Below are 25,922 nucleotides of genomic sequence, written 5' to 3' on the forward strand. Positions count from 1 at the left end.
TCTCAGGCGTATGAACAGGAGTCAGGCCTCACTTGAGGTAGTGGCCCAGTTCGGAGCCCCACTCTTTGGGGAAAAATGTTGGCAAACTGGAGCACGTCCCCAGGAGAGCAACACAAGTGACCAGAGGTTTAGAAAACCTGCCCCGTGAGGAAAGGTTAAAAACGGGGCATGCTGAGCCTTGAAAAAAGGAGACCGGGGAAGGGAGAGAACCCAAGAACAGACTTCAGTTATGTGAAGGGCTCTTAAGAGGATGGGGCTCAACTGTCCTCCATGTGCACAGAAGGCCAGACTGAACTTGGAACGACAGATTTCCATTGGTTATTAGGACAAACGCTCCAGCAACAAGCTAGCCAGCAAAACTCCGGAACAGGTTTCCGCAGAGGTTGTGGAATCCCCATCACTGGATGCATTTAAGACCAGGCTGGACAAAAACCTGCCAGGACTGGTCTATGTTTCTGTGATGTTGTCTCACCACCTGGGACCGGACAGGACAGGACTCCTTGAGGTCACTCCCAGCCCAACATTTCCATGAATGGGGTTATTCCCAAGTGGCCGCTCTAGGTGCGGACTTCCTTACAATAACACTGCCTTTCTATTGCCTCTCTCCTGACTAGCTCAGCACCCTTTGTTGGTGTTCTCAGGGCTTCGGCACTGGAGACATCACCCCCCTCTGACACAGACATCAAGTGTCCCTGTCTCTGGCTTAGCCTGACATAAAAGCCTGGAGTTCAGACCCCTAGTTCCCTACTTTAACCAGCAAACCACACAGCAGGACACAGCCTGCTCCAGCACTCTGGTGGGAACGGATTTCCCCTTGGTTCCTGAATTCCTCATATCCATCCAGGATGTCCTTTGTGTGAAACTTAAGCCTCCAGATATGGCACAGCTGTGCAAAGGCCAAGCACCCAGGGAACAGCTGCCACCATGAGAGGACATGCATCTGCTTTAGAGAATCTGGGGCCCAGCACAAGCAATGCAAGTGCCCTGGTTAACAAGGCTTCATATTGTCCCTGGAGCTTCGTTCTCTGACCCAGTAAAGGCCTGTGTCCTTCCAAGTCAGTGACACTGACAGTTGCAACACACAGCTGGCTCAGGGTATCAGAGTACAACAAGTGCTCAAAGACACAGTTGTGAAATGCACCGCCGAAACTTACTGTAAATTCCACGGCCCACGGAGAACTAAGCCAACATGCTGGTGCTGTCTGCTGGCTAAAGTGGCAGCTGCTTTCCTGAGAATACATGACTGGCTCCCAGCTGTAGCCTTCCAAGTCCAGATTTTCAGACCTGCGAAGGGGGCCTAGCCCCTCAATGTCCAGCCCCGGCCTTGAGCTTTGAAATTGCCAGGTTTCCCTTCTCCCTGGAAGCAGCAAACAGCTTGAAACTGAAGAAACCAGCAGTCATGTAGCACTTTAAAGACTAACAAAATGATTTATGAGATGATGAGCTTTCGTGGGCAGACCCACTTCTTCAGATCTGGAAGCAGACTACTCTCTGAGGGACAGACTATTTCCAACTCTGAAGAAGTGGGGCTGCCCCATGGAAGCTCATCACCTAATAATTATTGGGTGAGCCTTTAAAGTGCTCCAGGACTGCTAGTTTGTCTCGTGAAGACCCAGACTAAACACGGCAACCCCTCCGTGACAGACTGAAATGGGATAGCTGACAGCACAGCACCTTCTAGTGCCATGCAACACAACAGTGAGGGTTGATTCTCTTGTCTCTCCACACACCCATCGTTCCGATTTCGGGGCCCCCACCTTCGGAAGGCCTCAGCCAACCAGCTGGCACCACGGGGAGGATGGCATATATTTAACACCACTGTGCAGCTTACCTCAATTAAAAGGGCATTGCTGGGCCGTTCACATCTCAAATGAACTCTGCTCTCCTTGCCAGCCTCCTCCTTCAGGAGACGCCTGGCCATACAGGAGGAAAAGGAAGAACATCACAGCGGGCTGTCCACGCCCTCCCTCCTCCCCATCATGTTTTGTGCTTACAGCTGTCCAGTGATACGCGTAATCCTGATAGTGTAACGGCTCAGTCACACCTGTAAGACGCAAAGTCCATCTGCCCATCAGGGCGGTCACTTAAGTCCCCATACCGTGCTCATCATGGCAAGTGCTTCCCTGTGACACGCAAACTTACACGTGAAACACGCCAGATGCACAGGAATGCCTCCGGTATTCATGGAAACAGTTTCCCCACAGACACATGCTGACAAAGCAGGTTTTGCAGCCAGGGGCCTTGGCTCAGTGACAAACAGTCAGAGGGCGACAGCTTTGGCAGCCCAAAGCCCCAAGAGCTAAGCCCGCTGAGTGAGAGTCAGAAGAAGTTCTGAGTTCGTTTCCAGGAACACCAGACTAAGGACGGGACGAGCAACTCTGAGGAACGGCTGCAGGTAAAGATTTCAAATGCGCTTATGTGCCAGTACAGGGCAACAGCACTTCGATCAAGCGTGTGTCACGTTGGGACTCAGGCACGTTTGAACGTATCACCGTTTCCAGGGTCGGGAAACTTTTTTGCTATAAGGAGCCACTCACCCACAAAAAGAAAAAATCAGCCCACACAACCCTTGGTGGGGGCGGGGGGAGAGATGAGGATACTGAGGGGGTAGAAATGGGAGGTTTCAGTGGGGCAGTGCATGCTCTGGGCAGGGGTCAAGAGATTTGGAGTGCAGGAATAGGCTTGGAGATGGGGCTGAAGCAGGAGTTAGGGTGCGAGAGGGCGTTCCAAGAGAGCGGAGGAGGTTTAGGGGAGTGGGACTGGGCACTGGGACTTCCTGGATCTTACCTGGGCCAAGGTGCTGCAGGGACATACCAGGGCTTCTGGCCTGTGGCTGGAGATTTGCCACAGGCCAGGTGAAGTTAGGTGGTATGTTGGATGGGGCCCATGGCCGACCCTTGCCGTAACGTAACTGAGCAGCGCAGAACACAACAGGAACAAGGTGTTGAAGAAAAACAACAGACGATGCAACTTTGTAGTCATTGATTTTATCTTTGAAAATGGAAGCAAATATTTGGACAGAATACTATGGCCACTCTATAAGAGCGCGCTTCTCAAATACTCCGCTGGTTCTCTTCTGGGATATCAATCACGGCTAAAAAAAAAAAAAAAAGCTTCAGGCACTGACTCCGTTCGAGCCTGGCTAGGCATCATCAGTTCATTTAAATAAAATACAAGCTAGAAACTAAGAAACCAAAAGGAGGACTTTTCCCCACCCCTGCTCCTTAAACCATCCCTCTACCTTACACCAGTGTTGGTTGGGCAGTTAAATCTCAGAAACTTCATTGCCTCCGATTAGTACAAAGGCCCCCAGCACACCAACTTAAAACCACACGTACAACTTCACAAGGAGATCTCTACTATGGAGAGAACTGGGGTGTGTTTGCTAAAATCCACACCACCTCATCGGCCACAGATGGCAGTACACAAACACCAAACATTCAAGTAACCCAGAATCATCTAGGCTGTAAATTCAAATTTCCAACACACAAGGCCAAGAACTTTTGCTGTCCACCTTAAATAACCCAGAGCTGGTTTCACGAAGCTTTCATCCTTTGACACGGCACACATTTGCTGTCCTGTCTTGTCAAGCTCTTACCCCCTCATCTGCTAAAAGTTCACTTAACTGTCCCAACGGTACGATTTCACCTGAGGTCACAAACATGTTCACCTTCCAGAACAAGAGACTCCAGAACTGTAAGTTTGGAACACGCAAACACAAGGAAATGGAGAACTTGAGAAATTCTAGCTCAACTGCTGGCTGAGAAGTTCAGTGCTTACTCCTCGGCCCCGATGAAGGAACGTGAAGTCGTCCCTTTCAAAAGGTAGCCTCTGCTCCGGCACATGCCCAGTTCATTGGGAAAGCAGCCCTCATGTGCACGTCTGCCTGACAATTATTTGTGCACACACTTATACTCTAAAGCTGCACTGAGGCGATTCAAGGATCAAACCTCGGGTGGAAAAAGGTATTTTAGGCTTGTCAGCTGGTTCACTGCTCTGGCCCCCAGACAGGTTTTGACCACACCTGTGTTTGATCAGCCCCTCGTGACCTGGGCAGGGCTCCACCAAGTGCAACACGGCTCACAGTGAACTGGGCAGACCACCAGATGTTTAGCACCCTTTGCCCCCTCACAACAGGTGGGGAAGCTGCTCATGCCTGAAGGCAAATCCTTTGCAAGCCTGATCCAAGGCCCACCAAGGAAGCTCTTTGTGTCACCAAACTCATCTTCCTCTCGCAGCACGGAGCCTCAGGGTAAGCCGTCATTTGCTGTGTGAGGCAGTAACTACACACTCGGAGCCCCACACCCAGACAGGGGGTTAGCTCGGGAGTCCCATGCACGTACTGAGTCTTTCACCTGAGACCAGGCCAGAAAACCCAGGACTGCAACGGGACTACCTATAAAGGTCACTAGCACTGCAGGGAAGCTTGTGTTCCCAGGGATAGGACTTTGCTATTGCTGGTGGAGTTAGCAGGAGAGAGTGACAGAGGGAGCATGGGACTGGAGGGGATTTATTTTTGGATCTCTGTCACGGTCAAGTTACCCAACCACTTTTAATGCTGCTTTGAAAGCTATAAAACAGGGCTGGAACATCTCAGCATCAGAAAAGGAGGCAAGAATAGCTGAAGCTCACAAATTTAAGACCTTCTTTATGAGCAAAGGAGCCTGGTCTCGCAGCATTTAATGCAGGCGCACATTGACAGCTATGCAAATGACTGGAATAGACACAATGAAAAACTTGGCTACATGCACATGTCCTGCTGGCTTGCAAGTCTAAATTCTGGGCATTCGACTTAGGTATTTCACTGCCCACTCTAGTACCTTCCGTTAGCTGAGCTGCAGAATGAAAATCTGTTGTGTAAAAAGTATTTGGCCTTTACAGAACAAAATGCCCATTCCGACACTGTTAGAATAACCCAAAGCACAGGATGTTTGAATGAGGGCAGCATGACTCCAATACAAGGGTTAAGATTCTAGAATGTAGACAGGGAAAATATTTATAGGATGACATTAGTCACTTCACTCACATCCAAATTTTCAGGCAGGTGCCGAGGGTGACTGGGACACTGTTAAAAGGCAGCGAAGTCAACTCACGTGGGTTTTCAGAGGGTATCTACAACTGCCTTGTACACACTGCAACTGGGACTGATCAGACTGCTCCAAGATGAAAATTTATACAAAACAGCTTCATTTTGTTTGCTACACAATATTAACACACATGCACAGCCACACCCCAATCTCTACACACAGGCAAACACAGTGCTGTCCCTTTAGATTTAAAAAACAAATACTGCAAAGTGCCAAATAGGAAAAATAATAGGCAAATTTTTTTGGCAACTTAAAAAAAAAAAAAGGCGAAGAACAAGGTGGTGTTGGTCCCTAATTCTACACAAGGCTATTTGGGCACAACACCGAAAGTCAGAAGAGCTTCTTTTAAAAAAATTCATAACACCTGGAAACAAATTGTAAAAGGAGCACTTATTCTTTTGACTTCATTTTGACCACGTCATGTAACACATTAAAACACCGGAAAAATCTTTCACTAAAAAGCTTGGCTTTTAATCAGCAGCTTTCGCTGAAGTTAATTTAGGAGGATCATAGAGTTCTTATTGGAATGCTGCTCTCTGCTGCTTGACGAACTTCTGAAATGGAATGTCTTCTTGAACGGCAGTGACTCCCACAGCCCTGTTCCCGCGTCAACAGCTCAAGTTCTGCTCCATTTGCTCTCAAACAGCGATCTTCGCCATCTGCTGTTCTAACTTGGAAATGCGCTCATCTTGATTGGAGATTGTGTCCCTTATAGATTTAAGCTCTTTCAAAATCTCATCCAATTTGGCTTCATTTTGCTGGAGTCAAACAAAAAACAAAACCAGAATTCATTAAAAACTGGCCAGAAGGAAAAATTCTGTGTAGTGAAGTTTGAGGTGTCCAAAACAAACGTGTTCCGACACAAAGCAATTTCAAAAGGGGGATTCTTATGACTGTGCCAGCCGGGAAGCATGTGCTACTGAGAGCTAAAATGAAGCTTCTGACACGGGATAACATGCTAATTAATGCATGGCTCTCTGCATAGCGACCAGCAACATTTCGAATGAGTTAGTGCAAATTTAAAGGGGACTCTGGGCCATGGTTTGCTTTTTAAGGGCATTTACATTCCCCTTTAATAACATCTCTCAGTTCAAACGGCCCAATACACAAAATCTGCTCTTTTAACAGACACCATCAGAGCATCCGGCAGCCAGTACAGCCACATCACAGGGCACTTCACACCCTCCTCAGCACTTCACTCTGTCTGGAGTTATTCCGCCTGATTTTCTGAGTTTGGTTTTAGACAAATGACGGGCTCATGAGTTCAGATCCTAAGTTCCTCTAGTAACCAGATTCCTGGGGGAGGGCCTTCCCAGTGTGAAAGCAGGACATTTAGTGTCACCAGCCATTCCAAACAATGCTACTGCCTCGCAGGCAAAAAGCATTCCTCCCAATGCAGCCGTCTGGGAGAGCTGGGCTGAGGGACAATCATCAGAGAGGGAGCCGTGTTAGTCCGTATCTTTGAGAACAACATGTCCTGTGGCACCTTATAGACTAACAGACATTCTGGAGCATAAGCTTTATTTCTGTTAGTCTACAAGGTGCCACAGAACATCTTCTCGTTCTGGGCTGAGGGACAGTAAACCTCCTGCACACTTCTGCAAAATAAAGGGCACTTCAAGAACTAACCATGATCAGACATACCTCTGGTCTGGAAAAACCACCTATCCTAGTAGCACCTGGACACTTGTCATGCTTGTCTGCTAGGGATGGGCTCAGGGTAACTAGGGGATTTGGTTTGTGATTGATTCAGAGGATAGAGGACCCCTGCCTGAGAATCCATTGCCACTCCCTGAGAGTTAGAGATGTTACTCACAATAATTGAGGTGTCTGCTGCTTTCTTTGGGGTGTTAATGAGATCACTTTTCTTGTTTGCTGCAGGCTTGTTGTCCAATATGTTCTTCTTAACGACCTTGAGATCCCTGTTTTTGCCGGGAATGTACCCGTGTTTCAAAGAAATGAGAATCGGATCAGCGTTCTTCCCTTCAAACCACTCTTCAGCTTCCAGAGCCGCTTCGGGGCCAGCCGTGTCGGGATACAGGTCATCTTGGAAAAGGTCAGACTAGAAGTCAGAAGGAATGAATTGGTAACAGGCTTCAGGCTGGAAGGTGCTACCTAACTGCCAAGTCATGACTGCAGGCAGCACTCACCTTTCGGGGCACAGTCATGATAATGGGCTCACACTTCCGCTCGTGAAGTTTGAAGAATCTTTCAAAAAGAAAAGGCAAAACTTAGTGGGAGCAAACACCAGCCAGCCCGCGACAGCTGGGCTGGAGTCCCCTGTTCACCCAAACGGACACTAGGGGACAAGAAACCGGGGAAGAGGCTGTGACATGAGGTTAATTAAAAGGGTTCAGCTGGGTAATTTTGTCACCCAGTGCTTGAAGGGGCTTTTGTAGGGGCAGGTGAAAGCTACCCAAGGTTTGTGCTCAAATGCTTCTATCCCATTAATTACTGGGTGGACTGAAGTGCACCCATGGGAGGAGAACAGTGCCCACACACAGGACTCATTAGGCAGCGTCTTCAGATTGCTGCCGAGACAGTGGCAGTGAGCAGTGCACAAATACGGGCCACGCACGCTGTACTCTTGGGAGCCAGGCTGCTGCATTACACATGGCCTCTCCCCTTTGGGCTAGAGACCAGTCACCAATAAACCCTCACTGCTTCCTTGCTGGGGGAGGTCTACCTGTCGCAGGCAGGTCTAAGCCATGGCAGCAATCCTTGGGTAAGCCAGTGCTGCCGCACTGTTGCCCCAGCGTCCCCAACGATTTCTAATCTAAGTTTATAAAGGAGTACTGTACAGCCTGGGAGGAGATGAATGCTAGACCACTGAACCTAGAGGAAACAAGGCCTCTGTCTGGCCCAGTCTAGCTCAGAGCTGCCTAGCTGGAACACATTTGGTTTGAGGAAGGCGGATTCCAGCAGTGTGTGGTGTCAGACACTGCTCAGAGGTCTGCTGCAGCCTCAGTCCAAACACTGACCCGCTTGTAGTTCAGATCATACTACCCCTAGCAGATTATCCTTACAACTGGCACAAGGAGCAAAGCATACTACATCCACCCGGACAGAACATGAATCATCTCTCTCCCAAACGAGAGGCCTCTAAATCTGTCATCATTTGCATCCCTGTCTCAGACCACGTGTCGAAACGAGCTTTGAAGTGCTCCCAGTTGCTTCAGTTCTTGTATTAAATGCACTGCCTGCTTCTGCGAGGTTGTTTTGCTCGGTACTGTGAGCACCTGGCCAGTGCTGCCCAGGACACGTACAAAAAGGGAATTGAAATGGGCTAATCCAATGCACAGCAATGCTAACATCCACCTGCCGGCTGCTCTGCTTTTCTACTGACCTGGCTATTTCACACTTGTTCACATCCAGGCCCCTCTTTGGCATGAACCCCATCCCTCGCTGGGGTTCTTTGCTGCTGAAGGTGTTGAGGTAGTGAACATAGGGGGATTCATCCGTGATCTCAAAGTAGCGAATGCTGCTGTCACCCTGCAGGGAACAAAGAAGGATAACCAAAGGGATGGGACTATTCCACGGCCTAGGGATCCCCTCTTTGCTGCCGCATACTGTGCTCAGAGCGTGCGGCATCTCCTGCCCAAGGATGCACCACGCCCTTTGTACAAAAAGCGGGCGGAAGGCTCTGCTGTCCACCTGCCACCCTGAACAGAGAAGGAAAGCAACGTGCCTATGCCCAAGCAGCCTCCAGCCGCCAAACACACTGTGCTGCGCAGGAATGCCAGCAGCCCGAAGCTGACGTGAATGAGGCCGTGCTGCAGACGCACGCAGCGGCAATGTTCCAGGTCAGCACGGTGGCAATGGAGGGGTTAACTGCAGGGACCATGCGCTGTTTGCATTAGAGAACAGCTCATAGCCTAACAATCTGACCTTCAGAAGGCATCACATAAAAACAGAAGCATCAGACCCAATTGCCCCATGAGTAATGTACATTTTATAGTTAATTTCCTCCAGCTGAAACCACCACTGATCAGGCTAATGGCCTGATCTCAGCCAGCTCAGTTACTATCAAACAGTCCACTGCAGCATTCAAATGTCTCCATTAGCGCAGCGATCAGAAAACAGATGTCCAGTGAAATCAAGGTTCATTATCTCAACAGGCTCTCACAAGTGAGGGATATGCTCTGGATTTAGACATTTAAGTGGTACAATGATCTCCGCACAGAACTGCAGACCAGGAACTTCCATGGTCTGTTTCCCTCTCCAACACCCTCTGTAGCTTTGGACAAATAAGAATTCACCTCCCCAGTCTCAGTTCCTCCTCAGCTGACCGGGAAGAACCCTGGCCTTCCCTGCAAGCAAGTCCAAGGGACTGGTTGGCTGCCCGGTGTTTTGGGAAGTGTCCGATAGTTAACTATGTCATATGGAGTCTTCTTACTGGAACAAGGATTTCATTTAAAAGAAATGTGCAACAACAGGCCATTTACAGCACTGACGGAAGGAAGCACTGGCACCTGTCTGGAAGTACAGACTAATAAGAACGGGGAAGGGGAGGGGATCCTAGAGATATCAGACAAGAGAGCTAGAAATCAATTACTCCTCCTGAGCTCCAGGAGAGTCTAGTGGTCTCTCAAAAGCAGCAGAGAGATCGTGAGAATGAAAAACAAGCCTCTCTTCTGTTTGACTGTATGGACCCTTCTTGGTAATTGCTCATCTAGCTTGTTCATGTTCAGCTACTCGTGTGCAGGAAGTCTGGAGCAGCACTGCTCAGAAGTGCGCTCTTTAGAGCACCTAACTCCAGCAGTAACTCCAGCACCTAACTCCAGCAGTGGGCTCCTTAGAGCACCTAACTCCACACACTTCCAGTAATTGACCCATAAAATAAAGTTGGCTCTGCCACATACACAGCTGTCTGAAAGAGCAGCTAAGATACCATCTGTGGGTACCTTCACCTTGCGTTAATGGACGGCTCACCTGGATCAACATCCACAAGGGGCGATTCTGGCTGTAAGTGAATCTATCTGGTATTCTCTATATACACATGTGGGGCCTACGTAAACCCTCCCAAAATACAAACAAGGTTTGGGCAGCATCCCTCATATTTTAGGCTTCAGGAGCCCCATGTGAAATCTTCAGGCATTAGAGTAATTACTCTGAAAGTCCCAAATCCTTGCAGAGTTATCTGCAGCCTAGACCACAACGAAGGTGCAGCATTTTGTTTCTTAACCTGCCAACAGCTGGTTTTGAAGAAATGCTTTCACACACAACTAAGGTCACTGCTTCATGGAACTCCCTTCACCAGCACAGTCTACCCACTAGGATCACCAGCAAACTGCTGCACAACCACATCATTCCTTTTGGAAGTTGCTCTTTACCTTGCCGCACAGGTAAATTATATTGGTGTCCGGGTCATAGAAAGGTAGCAGTACCCCATTGCTGGTGTCCATTTCATGCAGGGCTATTGGCTCTTCCATATTTTTCTGCAAATGAAATTTGTATCGTATCGTTAGAGAACAGAAATTCCCCGGTAAATTCATTAGCTAAATTTTTCCCAATCCCTACTTCCCAAAGAAGAGACCAGGTACACAGCCATGGTACTAAGCTTCTCGCACAGCTTAAGAAACAGACCACATCGCAGTAGATACCACGCCGTGTTGGCACATGAAAAGGCTTCGGCTGGAAGTGGCCCTCACTGAAGGCATCCAGGATCTGCTTTTTTTTTTGGTGCAGTTAGATTTACATTCGACTTGGCTGGCTTATTTTAGGACATCACTTCTAAGTGTACATTTTCTCTGTTCCACAGCAAATACAGCTTTGAATATTTAGCTGCCCCCTATGTCTCCACTGTTCTTGGAAAGACACAGAAGACCTCCACCTAGATACAATATGGGCATCAACAAGTTGGCACAGTCCTCTGCTGTGACATATATGGGCAGGATTAGAGCACTGAGAAGAAGAGGGATATAAGCTTACTAATAGGCATGTTATGGGAACTAGGAGGCTGTACTGGCCAGTAACTGAGGACACGTTCTAACAAAGGAGCAGTGGCTGGACACACACATACCGGATTCCACAGGGCGAGCTGCCGTTCGCTCATGCGGCTGAAGCCAGTGGTGAAGATGTTGCCATCGGAGAGAAAGATGGCTCTCATCGGCCGTGCTCCCTCGTGGGCCTTGTCCTTCTCCTGAAATGGATTTGTAGAGAAAAACATCATTATTCAGCACTAACCAGAAATCCTGACTCACGATGAATTAATCCAAAGTTCATCCGAGTTGCAGGGACCCACTGCCCCAGGAAAATGACCACGTGCATCACCGCCTGATCCTTGCCCAATGCTGCAAATGAAAAAACGATTACTAACGTACAAGAAAAGCAGTTTCTGTTTAGTTGGTTTCTTTCAGCTCCGCCTATTGCGCGGAATCACAAACCAACAGCAAAATTTTAAAAAAGGATGTTTCGGTAAACTACAGTGCAAATAGACAGCCATGCCACTAGCTGCCTCTGCATGTCCAGATACCCAGTTTTGCAAGCACTATTGTGGTACTGTACTTGAGCATGAAATTACACATGTGCAGTTTTAAAGATTGGGCCCAACAGTAATTCAAGCACAAATTCCAACAAAGTTTGGCAGAGCCCCTCAGCAAAGCTCTCCTTCCCGTAACATTGTCTCTGTTTTGCAAGTATCTCACCAAAAGTTTGAGTTTTTGGACATGCTTTTGCTAAGCATCATCCGATACGCCACTGATTTTAGCAATACTCACAGCAACTATTTCCTGTTTCCTGGGGTCAATCACACGAACTTTTTTGTCTTTGGACGCTGTACAGATCAGACTGCCATTGCGATTCCAGCTCACATTGTAAATCATATCCAGGTGCATGTCATCCAGGTTTATAAGAGCTTCACCTGTTCCCACATTCCAGATGATGACTGCATTATCACAACCTAAAAGAGAAAAGAAACCAGACATCAGAGCCAAACCACATCCAGAGCACAGAGGACAGTTTCCAGAGTGGTAAAACAAAATGATAGTTCTAAGAGCAGCCAGTTCTAATCTCAGCAAGTTTTTCTTCATCAATGTTCTACTCCCATCATTAACCGCGTTACCGCACACTGAAAAGCCCCAGGAACAGAGTAAGACCCCACTATGCTAAGAACAAAAACAGATTCTCTAAGAAAGAAGACCCCTCCCTTCCTACAGTTTGCACAGTCAGTATCATTCTGCATGGCCATGTAGTGGACGGAACACATGAAAGATCAGCTCCCATTTTAAGGGGGTATTTAGGTCAGAAAGCTGTGAAATAGAACTGAGCCACCTGTACTCAAATTCACTCCTCGGCATGTTTAAAGATGGCTGTAAACGCTGTGTTTGGGATGAAGAACACTTCTCAAGGTCAGTGGCACAATGGCTGTCCTGCAGAGGCCAGGAATAGAAGGTATGATGTTTTGGTGCCTCCAGGCAGTGCTTGCTAAGGAGCATAGTACAATCTGTTCAACACTTGCAATGCGAGACTTCAATAGGAAGGGCTCACAAGAGCAAGCAACTTCAGGAGAATTCACAAAGAACCCTTCCTGGGTTCACCCTGGGGACGGACAGCTGATGCAAATGAATGAGCAGAATTTGAAGACTACCTTGGTGCCTTGGTAGTAGAAGGTGGCTATTAAGCTGGGGCCAGGCTGGGGGACGTTTCTGTTTGCTGCAGTGATCACTATACAGGCCAACTGTGCAAAAGGTTGGCAGGGTTGACTTTCTGCTGTGGTCAGATTCATGCTTAGCTCAGCTGGCCAGCTGCATCGTCCAGCAGGGTCAAGACTACCTCTAACGATCAAGAACGGAAACTTTCCCCTGCTTAGGACACAGTAAGTAAAAAGCCACTTGTTGGTGTTTTAGCTGACTGTGCTCAGCTCTTCCCTTCTTGTGCCAAACCTTTGACCAGGACACTTGGATCAAGAGAGCTGCACCAACCTCTCCAAGATCCCTTCTCTGCCCTTGCCGGGTGCTCACCCGCCTGACTGCTCTTCACCTTGACCCTACCCCACTGCCAGTTTCCAGATGGCTCAGGTTAGCAGTAAGTGGCTAGCAAGAATGGAGGTTTTCGCACAGCACAGCTGTTCTACGCAAGCAACACTACTCGGCACAAATACTGCACCTGTCATCTTCAAAGCACTTCCTACATCTCATATAAAAGGTAGAAATTCATAGAATTCTAGGGCTGGAAGGGACCTCAGGAGGTCATCTAGTTCAGTCCCCCTGCCCAACACAAGATCAACCCCAACTAAATCATCCCAGCCAGGATTATATCAAGCTGGAACTTAAAAACCTCTAGGGATGGAGAATCCGCCACCTCTCCTGGCAACACATTGCGGAGCTTCACCACACGCCTAGTGCAGTAGCTTCTCCTAATATCCAACCCACACCTCTCCCTCTGCATCTTCAGGCCATTGGTCCTCACTCTGATTGGAAGCATCGGTGGTATAGTGGTGGGCCCAGCTGCCTTCCGAGCAGTAAATCTGTCTGCCATTCAGTGGTCAGATCCCAGCTTTGGTAGGGGTGGAAGTCGTGTTCTGAAACCTAGATTCCCTTCTGGGTCAGATTAAGCTCCCCCCCCACCCCAGCCTCCCTCCATCCTGTGCTCATCCTGCTCTCCCCACCTCCTTCTGGCCCAAGGAGCTGCCTCCTCCCCTAGAACCCTTCCTGTACCACAAACACTGCACTGATGGGTCACCTGAGCCCTTCCTACCTGGCCACTCCCTTAACGAGCACTACAGATTCCAGGAAATCCCAACAGCATCTCCTAAGTCACATGCATTGACAAAGCAAGTCTTTGCCCACAAAAGCCAAACGATTGGTTAGTCTACAAGGTGCCACAGGACTTCTCATTTTTTTGTGGATACAGATTAACACGGCAACCCCTCTGATCCTGGGCCCTAAATCACAGTGTAGTAGTGCACTGGGAATTAGTATGTGGGCAGCAAATTGAGCCCAGGATGTCCTAAACAGCCCTAATATGGCACACAGGCAAAGTTCAGCAAGGGAAGAAGACAGGGACCTTCACAAACATCCTCCCTCGCTGATGTCCACTCCCACGTTCTGAAGCCAAGCAGGACATAACATCCAAGACCCGCCAACCACCCACTCCCTGTTCCTGCCTTCAAGCTAGGAATGCCCCCGGTCCAGCTAGCAATATTCACCCAGCTCCCGCCCTCATATTCCAGAGCCACCCAGCCACACCCTTTTTCATTACCACATCCATTGTCACGCTCTGACCCCCCGCCCTGCTAGCTGGTCTCCAGTGCAGCCCGAACAACTGGAAGTGCCAGTTACACAGCTCTGCATGCAATACTGAAAGGTGTAACACCAGGCCTAGAGCAGCCAGCCAGGGAAGTGAGACACTGGCTCGCCACCTGTTCGGCCTATTGTATCCCTGTTAGGAGGCCAGTATGTCTTGTGCACCCCAAGTTTCACCTCACTTAAAAATGATTTGCTTACAAAAATCAGACATAAAAATGCCAGAGCATCGCAGCGCACTGCTCTTGAAAGACAGCTGCCCCTCTCAGTGCTAAATCAGTTGGAATATAAATATTGGATTTATAATATGTAGAGCAGAACAAACAAGTCATTATATGAAATTTTAGCAGGGACTTCACTAGTGCTTTTTATAGAACCAGGGGCAGCTGCGTAAGGCAGTAGTTTCACAAACAACAAGCAGCCCGGTAGCACCTTAAGGACTAGCACATTTATTTATTAGGTAATGAGCTTTTGTGGGTAAGACATGAAACCTCACTACCTAATAAATACATCTGTTAGTCTTTCAGGTGCTACCGGACTGCTTGTTATTTCTAGTGCCTTTTCTGCATGCAGCCTGAAAAACTAGGCAAATCTCCAGATGAACTGGTGTGCCCTCCCCTCTGGGAGACCTCCGTGTACTGTCAGGGGGTACACATGCCCCTGGTTTAAAAACCACTGAATTAAGAATACAATTCCTTGGACTCGCAGCTGCTTCTGGCAACACCCAAGACCACCAGGGCTCCTGGTCTCTTTAAAATTTCTCCAGTACAGTGATTCATAAAATCCTAGGGCTGGAAGGGACCTCAGGAGGTCATCTAGTCCAGCCCCCTGCTTCAAGCAGGATCAATCCTAACTAAGTCATCCCAGCCAGGGCCTTGTCAAACCGGGACTTAAAAACCTCTGGGGATGGAGATTCCACCACCTCTCTAGGCAACGCATTCCAGTGCTTCACCACCCTCCTGATGAAGTAGTGTTTCCTAAAATCCAACCTGCTCCTCCTCTCCTGTAACTTCAGGCCATTGCTCCTTGTTCTGCTGTCTGACACCACAGAGAACAGTTTCTCTCCACCTTCTTTACAGCTCCCCTTCAGGAAGTTGAAGGCTGCTATTAACGCAACCTTCAGTCTTCTCTTCTGTAAACTAAACAAGCCCAAATCCCTCAGCCTCTCCTCATAAGTCATTTTTGCTGCCCTCTGCTGAACCTGCTCCAGCACATCCGCATCCTTTTTCTGCTTGACAGAGGAATCAGGGAACACTTCCTGGTCCGATCCCACACTGAAGTAACTGGGAGAGGAAGCAGCAGGGAGAGTATGTGCTTGCTCCCAAAGAGTGGCAGAAGCCATCTTGGGGGCCAGTGAATCCTCAGAGAGCTGAGCTTTCTGCAGGTGTGGGGCCTGGATGCCGAGTTCCGCCAAGGCCAAGAGTGTGCCAGGAGAGGAACCCACAGCTCTACCTCCTTCTCCATAAAGCCTGCAAAGAGGGCAGGCTCAGGCAGCAGGGGTGTGTATGCCTTTGCCTCCCTGAGCGCACAGCCTGCCTGGAGTTTGTGTGTCAGCTGCTGAGACGCCGGAGCAGCAGAAAGGGAAGGGAAGTGAGTATGGGAGTGTCTTGGCCCAGCCCAGGTTTGGTGGTCAGAGAAAGGCCCTGGGAACTGAGCACCGTGAAATACCGGCTACCAGGGAAAGTTAAGGACTGACGTCAGTGCGCTCTGTGTGGGCTGAACTCCAGGGGCAGGGCAGAAAAGGACACGCAACAAGGGCTAAATCATGACCTGTCACACATGGGCTTCAGCCTTCTCCTGGTCGCTGCTCTTCTGCAAAAGGAAAAAGGAGTCATCCCGCCTATTTTGCTGACTGCACCACTGCAGACGGCGCCTTGCCAGGAGCCATGGCACAGAACCTGGGTTCCAGAACATGAGCCTGGGGCAAGATTTTGCACACGAGTTTGGAGCAAGGGATTGGGAGCCAGCAACTTCTAGCCTGTAACCCCAGCTGTGTCACCGAAGCTCTCCGAGGCCACACCAGTGACTAAGTAGCAACTAGTGGCCTACTTTGCAGGGGTGTCACAAGGACTCACTCACACTTGTGAAAAGCACTGGTGAAAATCACTAGGTAAGTGCTGAAAATTTCCAGAGGAGTTAAAAAAGAACTGTCCTTCCAGTCTGTGCTGGTTTGGTTATTGCAGCAACTTCAGGTCACAAGATTTGGGACCTTCCCTGTTTTGGTTCAAATTCAAAACTTGAAACGTGAATAAGTGACTTTTGCTTTGTTTTTCTGCACTTCCTATACGTGAGAGGGATTTCACCCAAAGGAGGGAGAGGGGACAAGTGCCTGGCGCCAAACAGGGACTCAGAGACTAGGGAGACAATGGTCATGTCAGAGAAAGTCTTCCAATAGCCAAGGAATGATTCCATCTAAGGGGAGAAAAGCAGGTCCTGGAGTGAACTAGACAAACGGTGCATTTGTCCCTGACACATTCTGAGGTTAAGAGGTTTCAGACTTGTGGTGCAGAGGTTTAGATCACTTGGACTTGTGTTCTGAACATCTCAGGAGAGGATGAAGCAGGAAGAGGAGGAGGTGGGTAACGCAGGAGCACGAGGAGGTGCAGAGGAGCAAGATTTTTCTGAGGTGTGGGAATACGTCCACATTGCCCCACCCTGGACTGGTCACCACCCCAGCCTATATGCTGCTTGCAGGCTGTGCAGTTGACAGGCCAGCCAGGGTCCAGGGCGTAATGTTGGGACCACTGCTCTGTGGAAACACCTGAGGAGTAGGCACAGAGAGGAGCTGGAAAAAGAGTGGGAACACCCAGGTCAACCCACATCCAGCTGCACGCTCGCCTATGGTACAGCACCAGCCAGTTGTAGAGGGGGAATGGGTTCAGCTCGTACAGCAGATGAGAGCACTGGCTCAATGTGCCATCCAGCAGGAGAGGGAAGTAGAGAAGAGGGGGAAGGCCATGGAATGCCAGGCAAGGGCTGTGAAATGGCACAAGAGGGCCATGGAGAGGCGCAAGAGGGCAGCGGAAAAGGAGTAGAGGTCTCTGTCAGAGAGGCTGCTGTAGAGGAAGCCTGAGGAGGTTCAGGTGCAACTGAAAGGCACACGCGAGAGCGAATGCCGGGGGGGAGAGCAGCAGCTGAGGCCAGGGTATTTTGGGTAAGAATACTTGGGCTGTAGCCCATGTTGTGAGACTAAGTCAACACAGGCAGGTGACAGACTATTTTAAGACCTGTACCACAGATGTGAAGTGTTTGGATAGTGATCTAGGCCTGTGACCTGCAAAACAGAACCATCAGTCTCCCTGATCCTCATTAGCTTCTGATTACCTCCTTCAGAAACTGAAGGCCTAGATATTGCATGTTCAAAGCCAGGGCAAACCATTGCATGGCTCCCATTTCTGACACTGGGGAATGTGAAGCACCAACGGGCACAAGCCTTCCCTGCAAGAACCCAGAACAAGCAACGCTGCAGGCAGACTCAGCCACTCCTGGCCCTATCAGGCCTACAATGCGCTCAGGCAGACCTTTGGTTAGACCAATTTGAAACCAGGCTGCAGAGAGGGCACAAAGGATCTGATGGCCCCAAACAGAGTCCAGTGATACTCTGCTAGTTTCCATTACCTGCGCATACCTAAACCAAGGCAAGTTTCACACCGTTTCAAGTGATGCAGTAAAGTCCTCATGCCACTTTCAGGGATACCAAGTTGAACCACAAAAATAGTTCTTGTTTTCTTAGGCATGCCCTGCCAAAAAACTTAACTGTAACAGAGATTAAGAGAATCCCATTGGATGGATTGGGCAAATAAACGGGACTAAGTACTGAAAAGGAGGATTTGAAAAGATTCTCCACACCTACACAAGTCCCATTCAGATGTACATGCAAGGCAGTCTATCTAATTGCAGACAGGAGCTTTGGATTTGTCTGTATGAAAGTTGGATCACAGAATCACAGGACATTTAGAGTTCATCTTGTCCAGTGTTTCTCAACGTTATTTTATAAGGTACCCCTTTAAAAAGTTCTGAGTCTCCCCAGGATCTACAATTTTCAGACAATTTTTTCTACCATTGCAACACTTCTGTTTAAACAACTTAATCGTAACTGGTTGGTTGGAAGAAACTGACTACAGGCAAAAAACTTGCCAGCCAACTTATGATTGTGCAAAAAGGACAAACGAAAATTATACGAACATAACATCAGTCCAATTTTTTAATTCATAAAAAGACTGAGAAACAGCAAGTTCATGAACCCACTGGAAGAGCTGTGCGGACCCAGGGGGGCACACACCCCTGGTTGAGAACTACTACTCCAGTCCAGCTCCCTGCACTCAGGGCAGGAGTAAGTATTATCCAGACCAATTCAGCTAACTTGCCAGGGCACTCTTACTCGAAAAGCAGCATCTTCTCAAAGGGGCTGCACTGATTTCACCAACTCCATACAATTCTCGTGCAGACAAAGCCTTTGGACAGGGGATAGTCAGCAGACCAAATCCCAACATCTAGATGCTTTTCAGTGGTCTGAACCTGAGCTGGGCTGGGCCACAGCCACTCTCCAGTGCAGTATTCACCAGCAGGGGCTGTGGCTGCCCAGTGCAGTGTTTTCCTGGACAGTTGCTTGTGCAATCACAGCCCCACCAACAGTGGCTCGGGAGGGTGGGAGAAGAGGAGTGTGTGGGAGGGAGAGGATGAGCAGTAACATTTAGGTGGGCACATCTGCACACGTACAACCCTGCAGGCAGCCCTAACTTTTGTCTGCTATGATCCGTCCCTCCAACCACAGAGGGGTGGAGCAGACCCACTCCCCTACCAGGTTTCTATCATAGTTTATTCACACAATTACACACTGCATTGAGTGTGAAAATAACCCATGCCACGACTAGCAGTATTTGAACACTGTTGCCAACACTGTTAGAAACCTGTGTTAACGTGGACGGGGTCAAAGATGGAAGTGGATGGAGGGAAGCAGCCTGCAATACAGATGCATTTAATCTTTGATACCTGGGAACACCAATGGGAGACCCCTACCCCATATATTCTTTTCTGTTACTCTGAAGTATTGGGAGACGCACAAGCACTCAGTACAGAATGAGACAATAGCAACCCTCTGCTTTAGAAGAAAAACGCAGCAGTTCCCCTCTAAATTAGCTGGCGTGTGAACAAAATGCAGGCGAGAGTCATTCATTCCCCACAAAATGCTCTCACATCATACCTGCACTGAGCAGCACATTGCGTGCAGTTGGGTGCCAGGCAACGATGCCAACTCTTTTTGAATGGCCTTCCAAAACTACCACAGGCTCCGTCAGGGAGAGAGTCAGTCCGTTCTCTGGGATCTGCCACACCTGCAAAGGGGTTGGTAAACATCATTACTGAAGGGTCACACATCTGAAAGGACACACCATGTATGTTGTACCATTAACAGAAAGCCAGTTTCCGCCTTCTTGATCTGGGCTGGAAGACACAAAAGAGAGGGACTCATTCATGGTCCCAAAGGACTTTGCAATGACTGGGCTGCCGGGATTTGAGGGCTCACAATTTGGCCAGCAATACCTTGAATACAAACCTCCTTGGTTCCCATATCTCATGTAAAGCACATTCTTAAATCAGCAGCTTCGAAGAAATTCTCTTGAATTTCAAACTGCAGCTGAATAAACCAATCCATTTCCCAACTGCATTTATTCTAACTGGGAAGAACAGGCAGCCATTTCAGGGTTGGAGTTCCCTAGTTTCAGCAGAAGTAGCTGTAACTTGGATTAAGAATGTTAATGGCGCTTTCCTCATTAAAGGTCAAAGTTTGAATTCTTTTGGGGGGCTACAGGGGAGCGCGGTTTGGTGCTGGAGGAGGTTAGAGAGGTGCAGGTTGCTACCGTGTAAGCTTCTATGCCAAGAGCAGCCCATTCACTCCACTCCCAATGCGCAGCACCACAATTGTGTGCTGGAGTGGCAAGATTCCTCCAGGCAGCTTGAGAACTCAGTATGAAGAAGGAAACATCAGGCATCATGAAACCCACACAGAAAAGATCATGTCTGCTTGAAATTTGAAGAGTGGGGGTACGATAAGGCACTTCATAAAGGAGGTTTCTGTGATTCATTGGCGTTTTTCTTTTCCCAACCAAACCTGACATACATACACGGAAAAATTATACCTGCCCACTGACAGATGGCAGCAAAACAGCAAATTGCTTCGACCTTCTACGTTTGCTTTTTTGGAAGGAGTGACTAAGGACTGTCGGATTCCACCTGCATGCAAGCAAGCTGTCAAAGTCAAGTCCACAGTCAGCAACAATCAGATGGGATTCAAATGGATTTTGGAAATATAATGGGGATGGTAGATGCACACGGAGGGAGGCACAGATTTTACCATAAAATCTGATTTTTCCACTCCAACAGAGCATGGTCATTAAACTAAACAAAAAACCCCAACACCCACAAGTTTGCAACACACAGTTGCTCAAAGCAAATCCGGTTTACCTCAAAACAACCCTAAACGGATTTTCGCTCTTCACTGATGCAGCTGCCTGAATGCTGCCTGTGTCATGTAAAGACCAATGAACTCCCCTGCTTTGCCATCATGTTCTACCAGCTAAATATAACTGTTTGCCAGGTTAAACATTCAAACCCGGATAGCAGCTTGAATTATATAAAGGAGCGTTTAAATCTTGGGTGCTCTCTTTTCCTACAACACCTGGGACCCGGCAGGACCACGGATGTTCCAGGACGAGAGTGTACCAGGTTGGGGCCAGGGCTGAAACCTTCCCCTGCACCAACCCTGGGAAAGCAGGGCCATCTGGGGGCAGAAGTCCTGGACCTCACCTGGTCTGACAAATTCTCTTGTTACGGACTTGTCAGGTCCTGACCATGCCAGACCAGGGAGGTGCAACCTGAACCTTTAAAACTGTGCTAGTAGCAACAAGTGTATTTAAACATGGCTTCTATTAGTAACCACCATGTTTAACCAGGTCACAAAACTCTGCACTTAGCAAAGACTGGTTCCTGTCCTATCCACTTTGAAGCCAACAGGAGTTTTGGTACAGTACCAAGAGCAAAAGCTAGAGAACTGGTTTAGAGGATCACGTTACCCATATAATAGAATTCACAGGATATCACGGTGTTATTCTGAAGCCCAAATATGTCTTGTGTCAGTGTGAGATGAAGGAAACTACTACAAGCATGGCAGAGAGCTTCAGCGTCTCACCGCCTTCAATCACGGTCTGTTACCATCCAATTGTTAAGTTCTTGTTCATTTTTACTTTACAAATTACAGCCGCAGTAAGACATGTATCTGTGCCATGCCAAGAGTCCTCGACCACAGTAATATCACAATCAACTCAACCATTCACTAACAGTTCTCTGCAGCTAATTTACATCCAACAATTCCATTGGTTGTATGAGAAGGACTGCACAGATGGTTGATTGCTTGGCCCAGCTGTAACTATCACCAAGTCCCTCGCCTGGGAGTTCCAGCAGCAACAGGAGTATTAGAATGCTCACCACACCTCTAGTTTCAATTTGCATTTTTATGGGGGGGGGGGCGTGGAAATCCACTGAATTTTACAAAACCGTTTGCTACTGGTCTGGAGAGCTCAAGTATCAGCTATAAACCAGGGTTATCCAGCAAAAATACAGTGAAACCAATTGTTAGAGAACTACAGAAAACAGATGCTGAAACTGGGAGAACATTTTTTCATTGTTTGAGCAGGGGAGGGAGGAGAAAAGCCACATGCATTTCACAGCAGTTGTAGATCACTGTAATCCTTTGCAAATTACAACTACTAGACTAATAAGTCCTGCTTGGTATTGCAAAATACAAGGAAAATAAAAAGGTCAGACTATGCTCCAGAGTGAACTGCCCAACTCATTCCAGAGCAGAGCGGGGCGTCTCCTCCGCGCGAGATAAAAATCAGATATGGGACAAGTTGAGTAGCTTCCAGTTTGGTCATAGGATCCAGCCTGCTAAAGGCCCAGACATGAGACACATGGAGACATGTGACAGTAGCCCAGAATGAGGAACACAAAGGAAACCTTAAAATATTGCAAAAGTCGTTGCTTTGACACGAGTTGCATTTTCTGTCCTCTCCATTTCCCAAGCTGGCATTTCTGCCTAAGCTTTCCATACGGAGAGCAAAGCAGCAGCAAACTAGCCGGCTGTTGTTCAGAAGAGCAGCTCGAGAGAGTTTTCTTGCACTAAAAAAATAAGGACAGTTCCACAATGTTTGCAACACCGCTTTCCTTTATGCCCTTAAAAAGCACCAAGAAATGGCTATTCTAGCACGACCCCATTATGGAACAGAAACTCAGTGAATCAGTGTCTAGAAGTGACTTTTTTTTTTTTTTTAAACCAGAAATATTTCAGGAGTGACAGACCGAGAGAAATTGTTACATTTGGTGGTTAAAGTAAAGGAGCGAATCGGGAGACCTGGGTTCTAAGCTGTGTTCCCTGTAAACAAAGCACTTGGGCGGCTGTCCAGGAGAGATTCAGATCCCATTCACCCGATTGGCAGAGTGCGCACAACCAGCAGCATGTTCTTCTATTAGCAGTGCACAGCTACACATGCCTCGGTGCACATAAGATTTATTCCTCATTTGGATGGGAAAAATTAGAGGGCACATTGGTTTTAAGTCTCAGCTCTGGGCATCGGAGATATCACTGGTGTCTTTCTATGCCTCAGATTCCCCATCTGTGACACTTCCCAGCCAAGAACAGACAATTTCCCTACCTCACGGGGGGGAGAAAGAGTGGGGAGGGAAGGGGAAGTTCTGTTTAGATTCTTATACCGTGCCCATCACAAGAGCTGAGCAATTCATTCATTGTCTGAGGTGCTCATGTAACCTACATGTACCTATGTGCTGTCCCATGTAGTGGGACCTAGACCACTTCACAGAGAGAGAATAAGTGTCCTCTACAGCCTAAACTGAGAGCCAGCTGGCCCTTAGCTCAAGATGTAGTGGTGCCTGCATGAGGCTCCAGAGGTCCCGGATTTGAATCTGCCTGTGGGCAGTTACACTCAGATACTATGGTAATTAAAGGGCACTGCAAAAATAAAATTAAACCACCCACAAAACTATAGCTGTGGACCTTTGGTAGTATTTCTAGCATCATGCTGCCTGCTAAACTATCTGGCATCTCTAGTTACAGAAAGAGTTCTGGTTTATTTTTATTGTTTTTTAACTAGTTTAAAAATCTTTTTTTTAAATTTACCAAATCAACTTCTACAGACCAGTACATGAAAACAAACTACCAGTTCACCTTATTTAAAAGGCTGCTTGCTTATGCCAGAATTAATTCCTCCCTTCCGAGAAGAGCCATTCGATATCTTCTATAAGCCCTTCTATAAAACATTTTCCAGCTGAATACAAAACCTGCAATACATTACAGTCATTCACAAGGTTCTTAAGCATGAATGTTTAAGTAGTTCCTCATTTGCTGGCACAAGAGAATCGTTCTTCAAAGGAAACACCCAGCATATCTGCAGAGCATAGCACTTTAAAGGAAGTGTCTGAAACAATTCAGATGAGAAAACGATGGGAATTGCTCCTCTCATTCTTCTGTGAGAGAGTTGGAAAGTTAAAGGTAATGTACTGGAAAACAGATCAGCATTGCAAGATAACACTTCCTTAGGCTTCATGGAGCTGGAGGTTCGTTGTGCTCAGCAATATGCAAATTCACAATAAAAGGATGGACCCTGCACTGTGGAGTTTACAGTCTCAGCATTAAAAGGAAATATGTCAGAGTCAGAGTCTGTGTGCTTATTCACTTGCCAGTCTGATCGAGACAGGCTTCATTTGCTGCATGGCTGACTCGCAGGCAGTTTTTAGCATCACAGCCCAATTCCAGCGATCATAGGAGGGACTTAGACTGGCATTTGCCATTGATGCTGCTTTTCCAACACAGAATCTCAGAAATCTAAGGCTGGAAGGGACGTCTACTGCTTCCTATTGAACTAGAAAATAAGGTTGGTTTGGCATGATTTGTGCTTGTGTCAAGGGGACACAAGAGATTAAAGACCTATTTCTCCAAGTTGGAGACAGGCTTGTGAATTTTTCATGTTCTCATTTCTTTCCACCCAAAGCTAGGGTGACCGTATCTCCCCTGGCCAAATACGGGACACAGGGAAATGACACCATCCCAGCCAGAATGGGATGGATGGTCGCCCTACCTGGGAGGCAGGCGGTGGCTGCCACCCTACTGGAGGGCTGCAGGGGGCCGCATGACTTGGGGCACCAGGAATGGGGCTGCCACCCCGCCAGCGAAGCTCCCGGCTCCCCACAGCTGGGGGAAGCCAGGCAGCAGCCGGGCCACCATGCAGGTCTGGCTCCTGGCTATCCCAGATGGGGAGCCACAACCAGGGGCCGCCAACTGCGCTGTAAAAAAGTGAAATACAGCACAATTAGTGTTTTTGGCAAAATAAATCAGGATGCCAGGATGGCGCCCAAAATACAGGGCTGCCCCACCCAAAACAGGACGGATGGTCACCCTACCCAAAGCAAAGACACTAATTGTGTGTGTTTGCACAGGCTAGTGCATCCATGTTAACAAAGACGATTTTGCAAGGATAAACTGACCTCATTCTCATTTTCTAAATTTATTATGTATTATATATATTAGCATTTTCATACACATTTTTGGTGAAAAACATACATCCTGGGGAGTATTTCAAGTATTTCTCTTCAATGACAGGTATACTGCCTTTCATCTGTGGATCTCAGACCAACCTGCAAGCAGTTAAACTGCAGCATCTCTTGCCTAAGGCTATAAAACATTTCAGTGGAAGACATGGAAATAGAATGAAGGATGTTCTAACTCCTAGCTCCCTGCTTCAACCACTTGGACTAGAGGTCTCAAATACCAGATGTGCTTGAGGTATATATAGGGTCCACGTAGCATTTTCAGTCTGCAGAATCAGCTTTCTGAAGTACAGTCCCAAACTGATGTGTCAATAGGACAGGTTTTATAAAAGATCTCTCTAAAAAGTCACCAAGTCCAAAAGGTATTCAAAGAGTTCAAGGAACTCAAATACAAAACTGAATAACTAATATTTAACCTAGAGGAAGCCGTGCTAGTCTATACACTATCAAAACAAAAAGCAGTCAAGTAGCACTTTAAAGACTAGCAAAATGGTTTATTAGGTGAGCTTTCGTGGGACAGACCCACTTCTTCAGACCATAGCCAGACCAGAACAGACTCAATATTTAAGGCACAGAGAACCGGTCTGTTCTGGTCTGGCTATGGTCTGAAGAAGTGGGTCTGTCCCACGAAAGCTCACCTAATAAACCATTTTGCTAGTCTTTAAAGTGCTACTTGACTGCTTTTTGTTTTGATAATATTTAACCTATCACTGAAATCAGCCTCTGTACCTGATGGAATGGAATGGAATGGAATGCCAATTTTTAAGAGAGCTCCAGAGAAGAGCCTGACAATTGTAGTCAGGTGAACCAGAAGAGGTACCAGGAAAACTGGTAAAAACTAGAGTAAAGACCAGAAATATCAGACACAGCTAAACATGGTATGAGGAGGAAGAGTCAATATGACTTTTGTAGCTCACCCACTTTTCAGAATTACTTGAGGCAAAATAAGCAGACTCTGGATAAGGATGATTCA

At 47.7% G+C, this 25,922-nt stretch overlaps 1 protein-coding gene across 6 annotated transcripts in view; it reads right to left on the reverse strand.

Moving 5' to 3' along the window:
• Positions 1–2,968: 2,968 nt before the first annotated feature.
• CORO1C (coronin 1C) overlaps positions 2,969–25,922 on the reverse strand; it is an 85,429-nt gene continuing 62,475 nt past the window's right edge. For 5 of the 6 annotated variants that reach the window (XM_075012296.1, XM_075012293.1, XM_075012294.1 and 2 more), the window contains 8 exons: positions 19,536–19,665; positions 11,807–11,988; positions 11,110–11,229; positions 10,421–10,525; positions 8,434–8,579; positions 7,238–7,295; positions 6,904–7,149; positions 2,969–5,845 (listed from right to left, as the gene is read on the reverse strand). In XM_075012296.1, coding sequence (XP_074868397.1) covers positions 5,726–5,845; positions 6,904–7,149; positions 7,238–7,295; positions 8,434–8,579; positions 10,421–10,525; positions 11,110–11,229; positions 11,807–11,988; positions 19,536–19,665 — 1,107 coding nt within the window. In that variant the 3' untranslated portion in view covers positions 2,969–5,725. The remainder of the gene's footprint in view (positions 5,846–6,903; positions 7,150–7,237; positions 7,296–8,433; positions 8,580–10,420; positions 10,526–11,109; positions 11,230–11,806; positions 11,989–19,535; positions 19,666–25,922) is intronic. The other variant, XR_012647970.1, reaches the window with a different exon arrangement.

This window comes from Carettochelys insculpta, chromosome 18 (assembly GCF_033958435.1).
Source record: "Carettochelys insculpta isolate YL-2023 chromosome 18, ASM3395843v1, whole genome shotgun sequence".
Taxonomy (NCBI): domain Eukaryota; kingdom Metazoa; phylum Chordata; order Testudines; family Carettochelyidae; genus Carettochelys; species Carettochelys insculpta.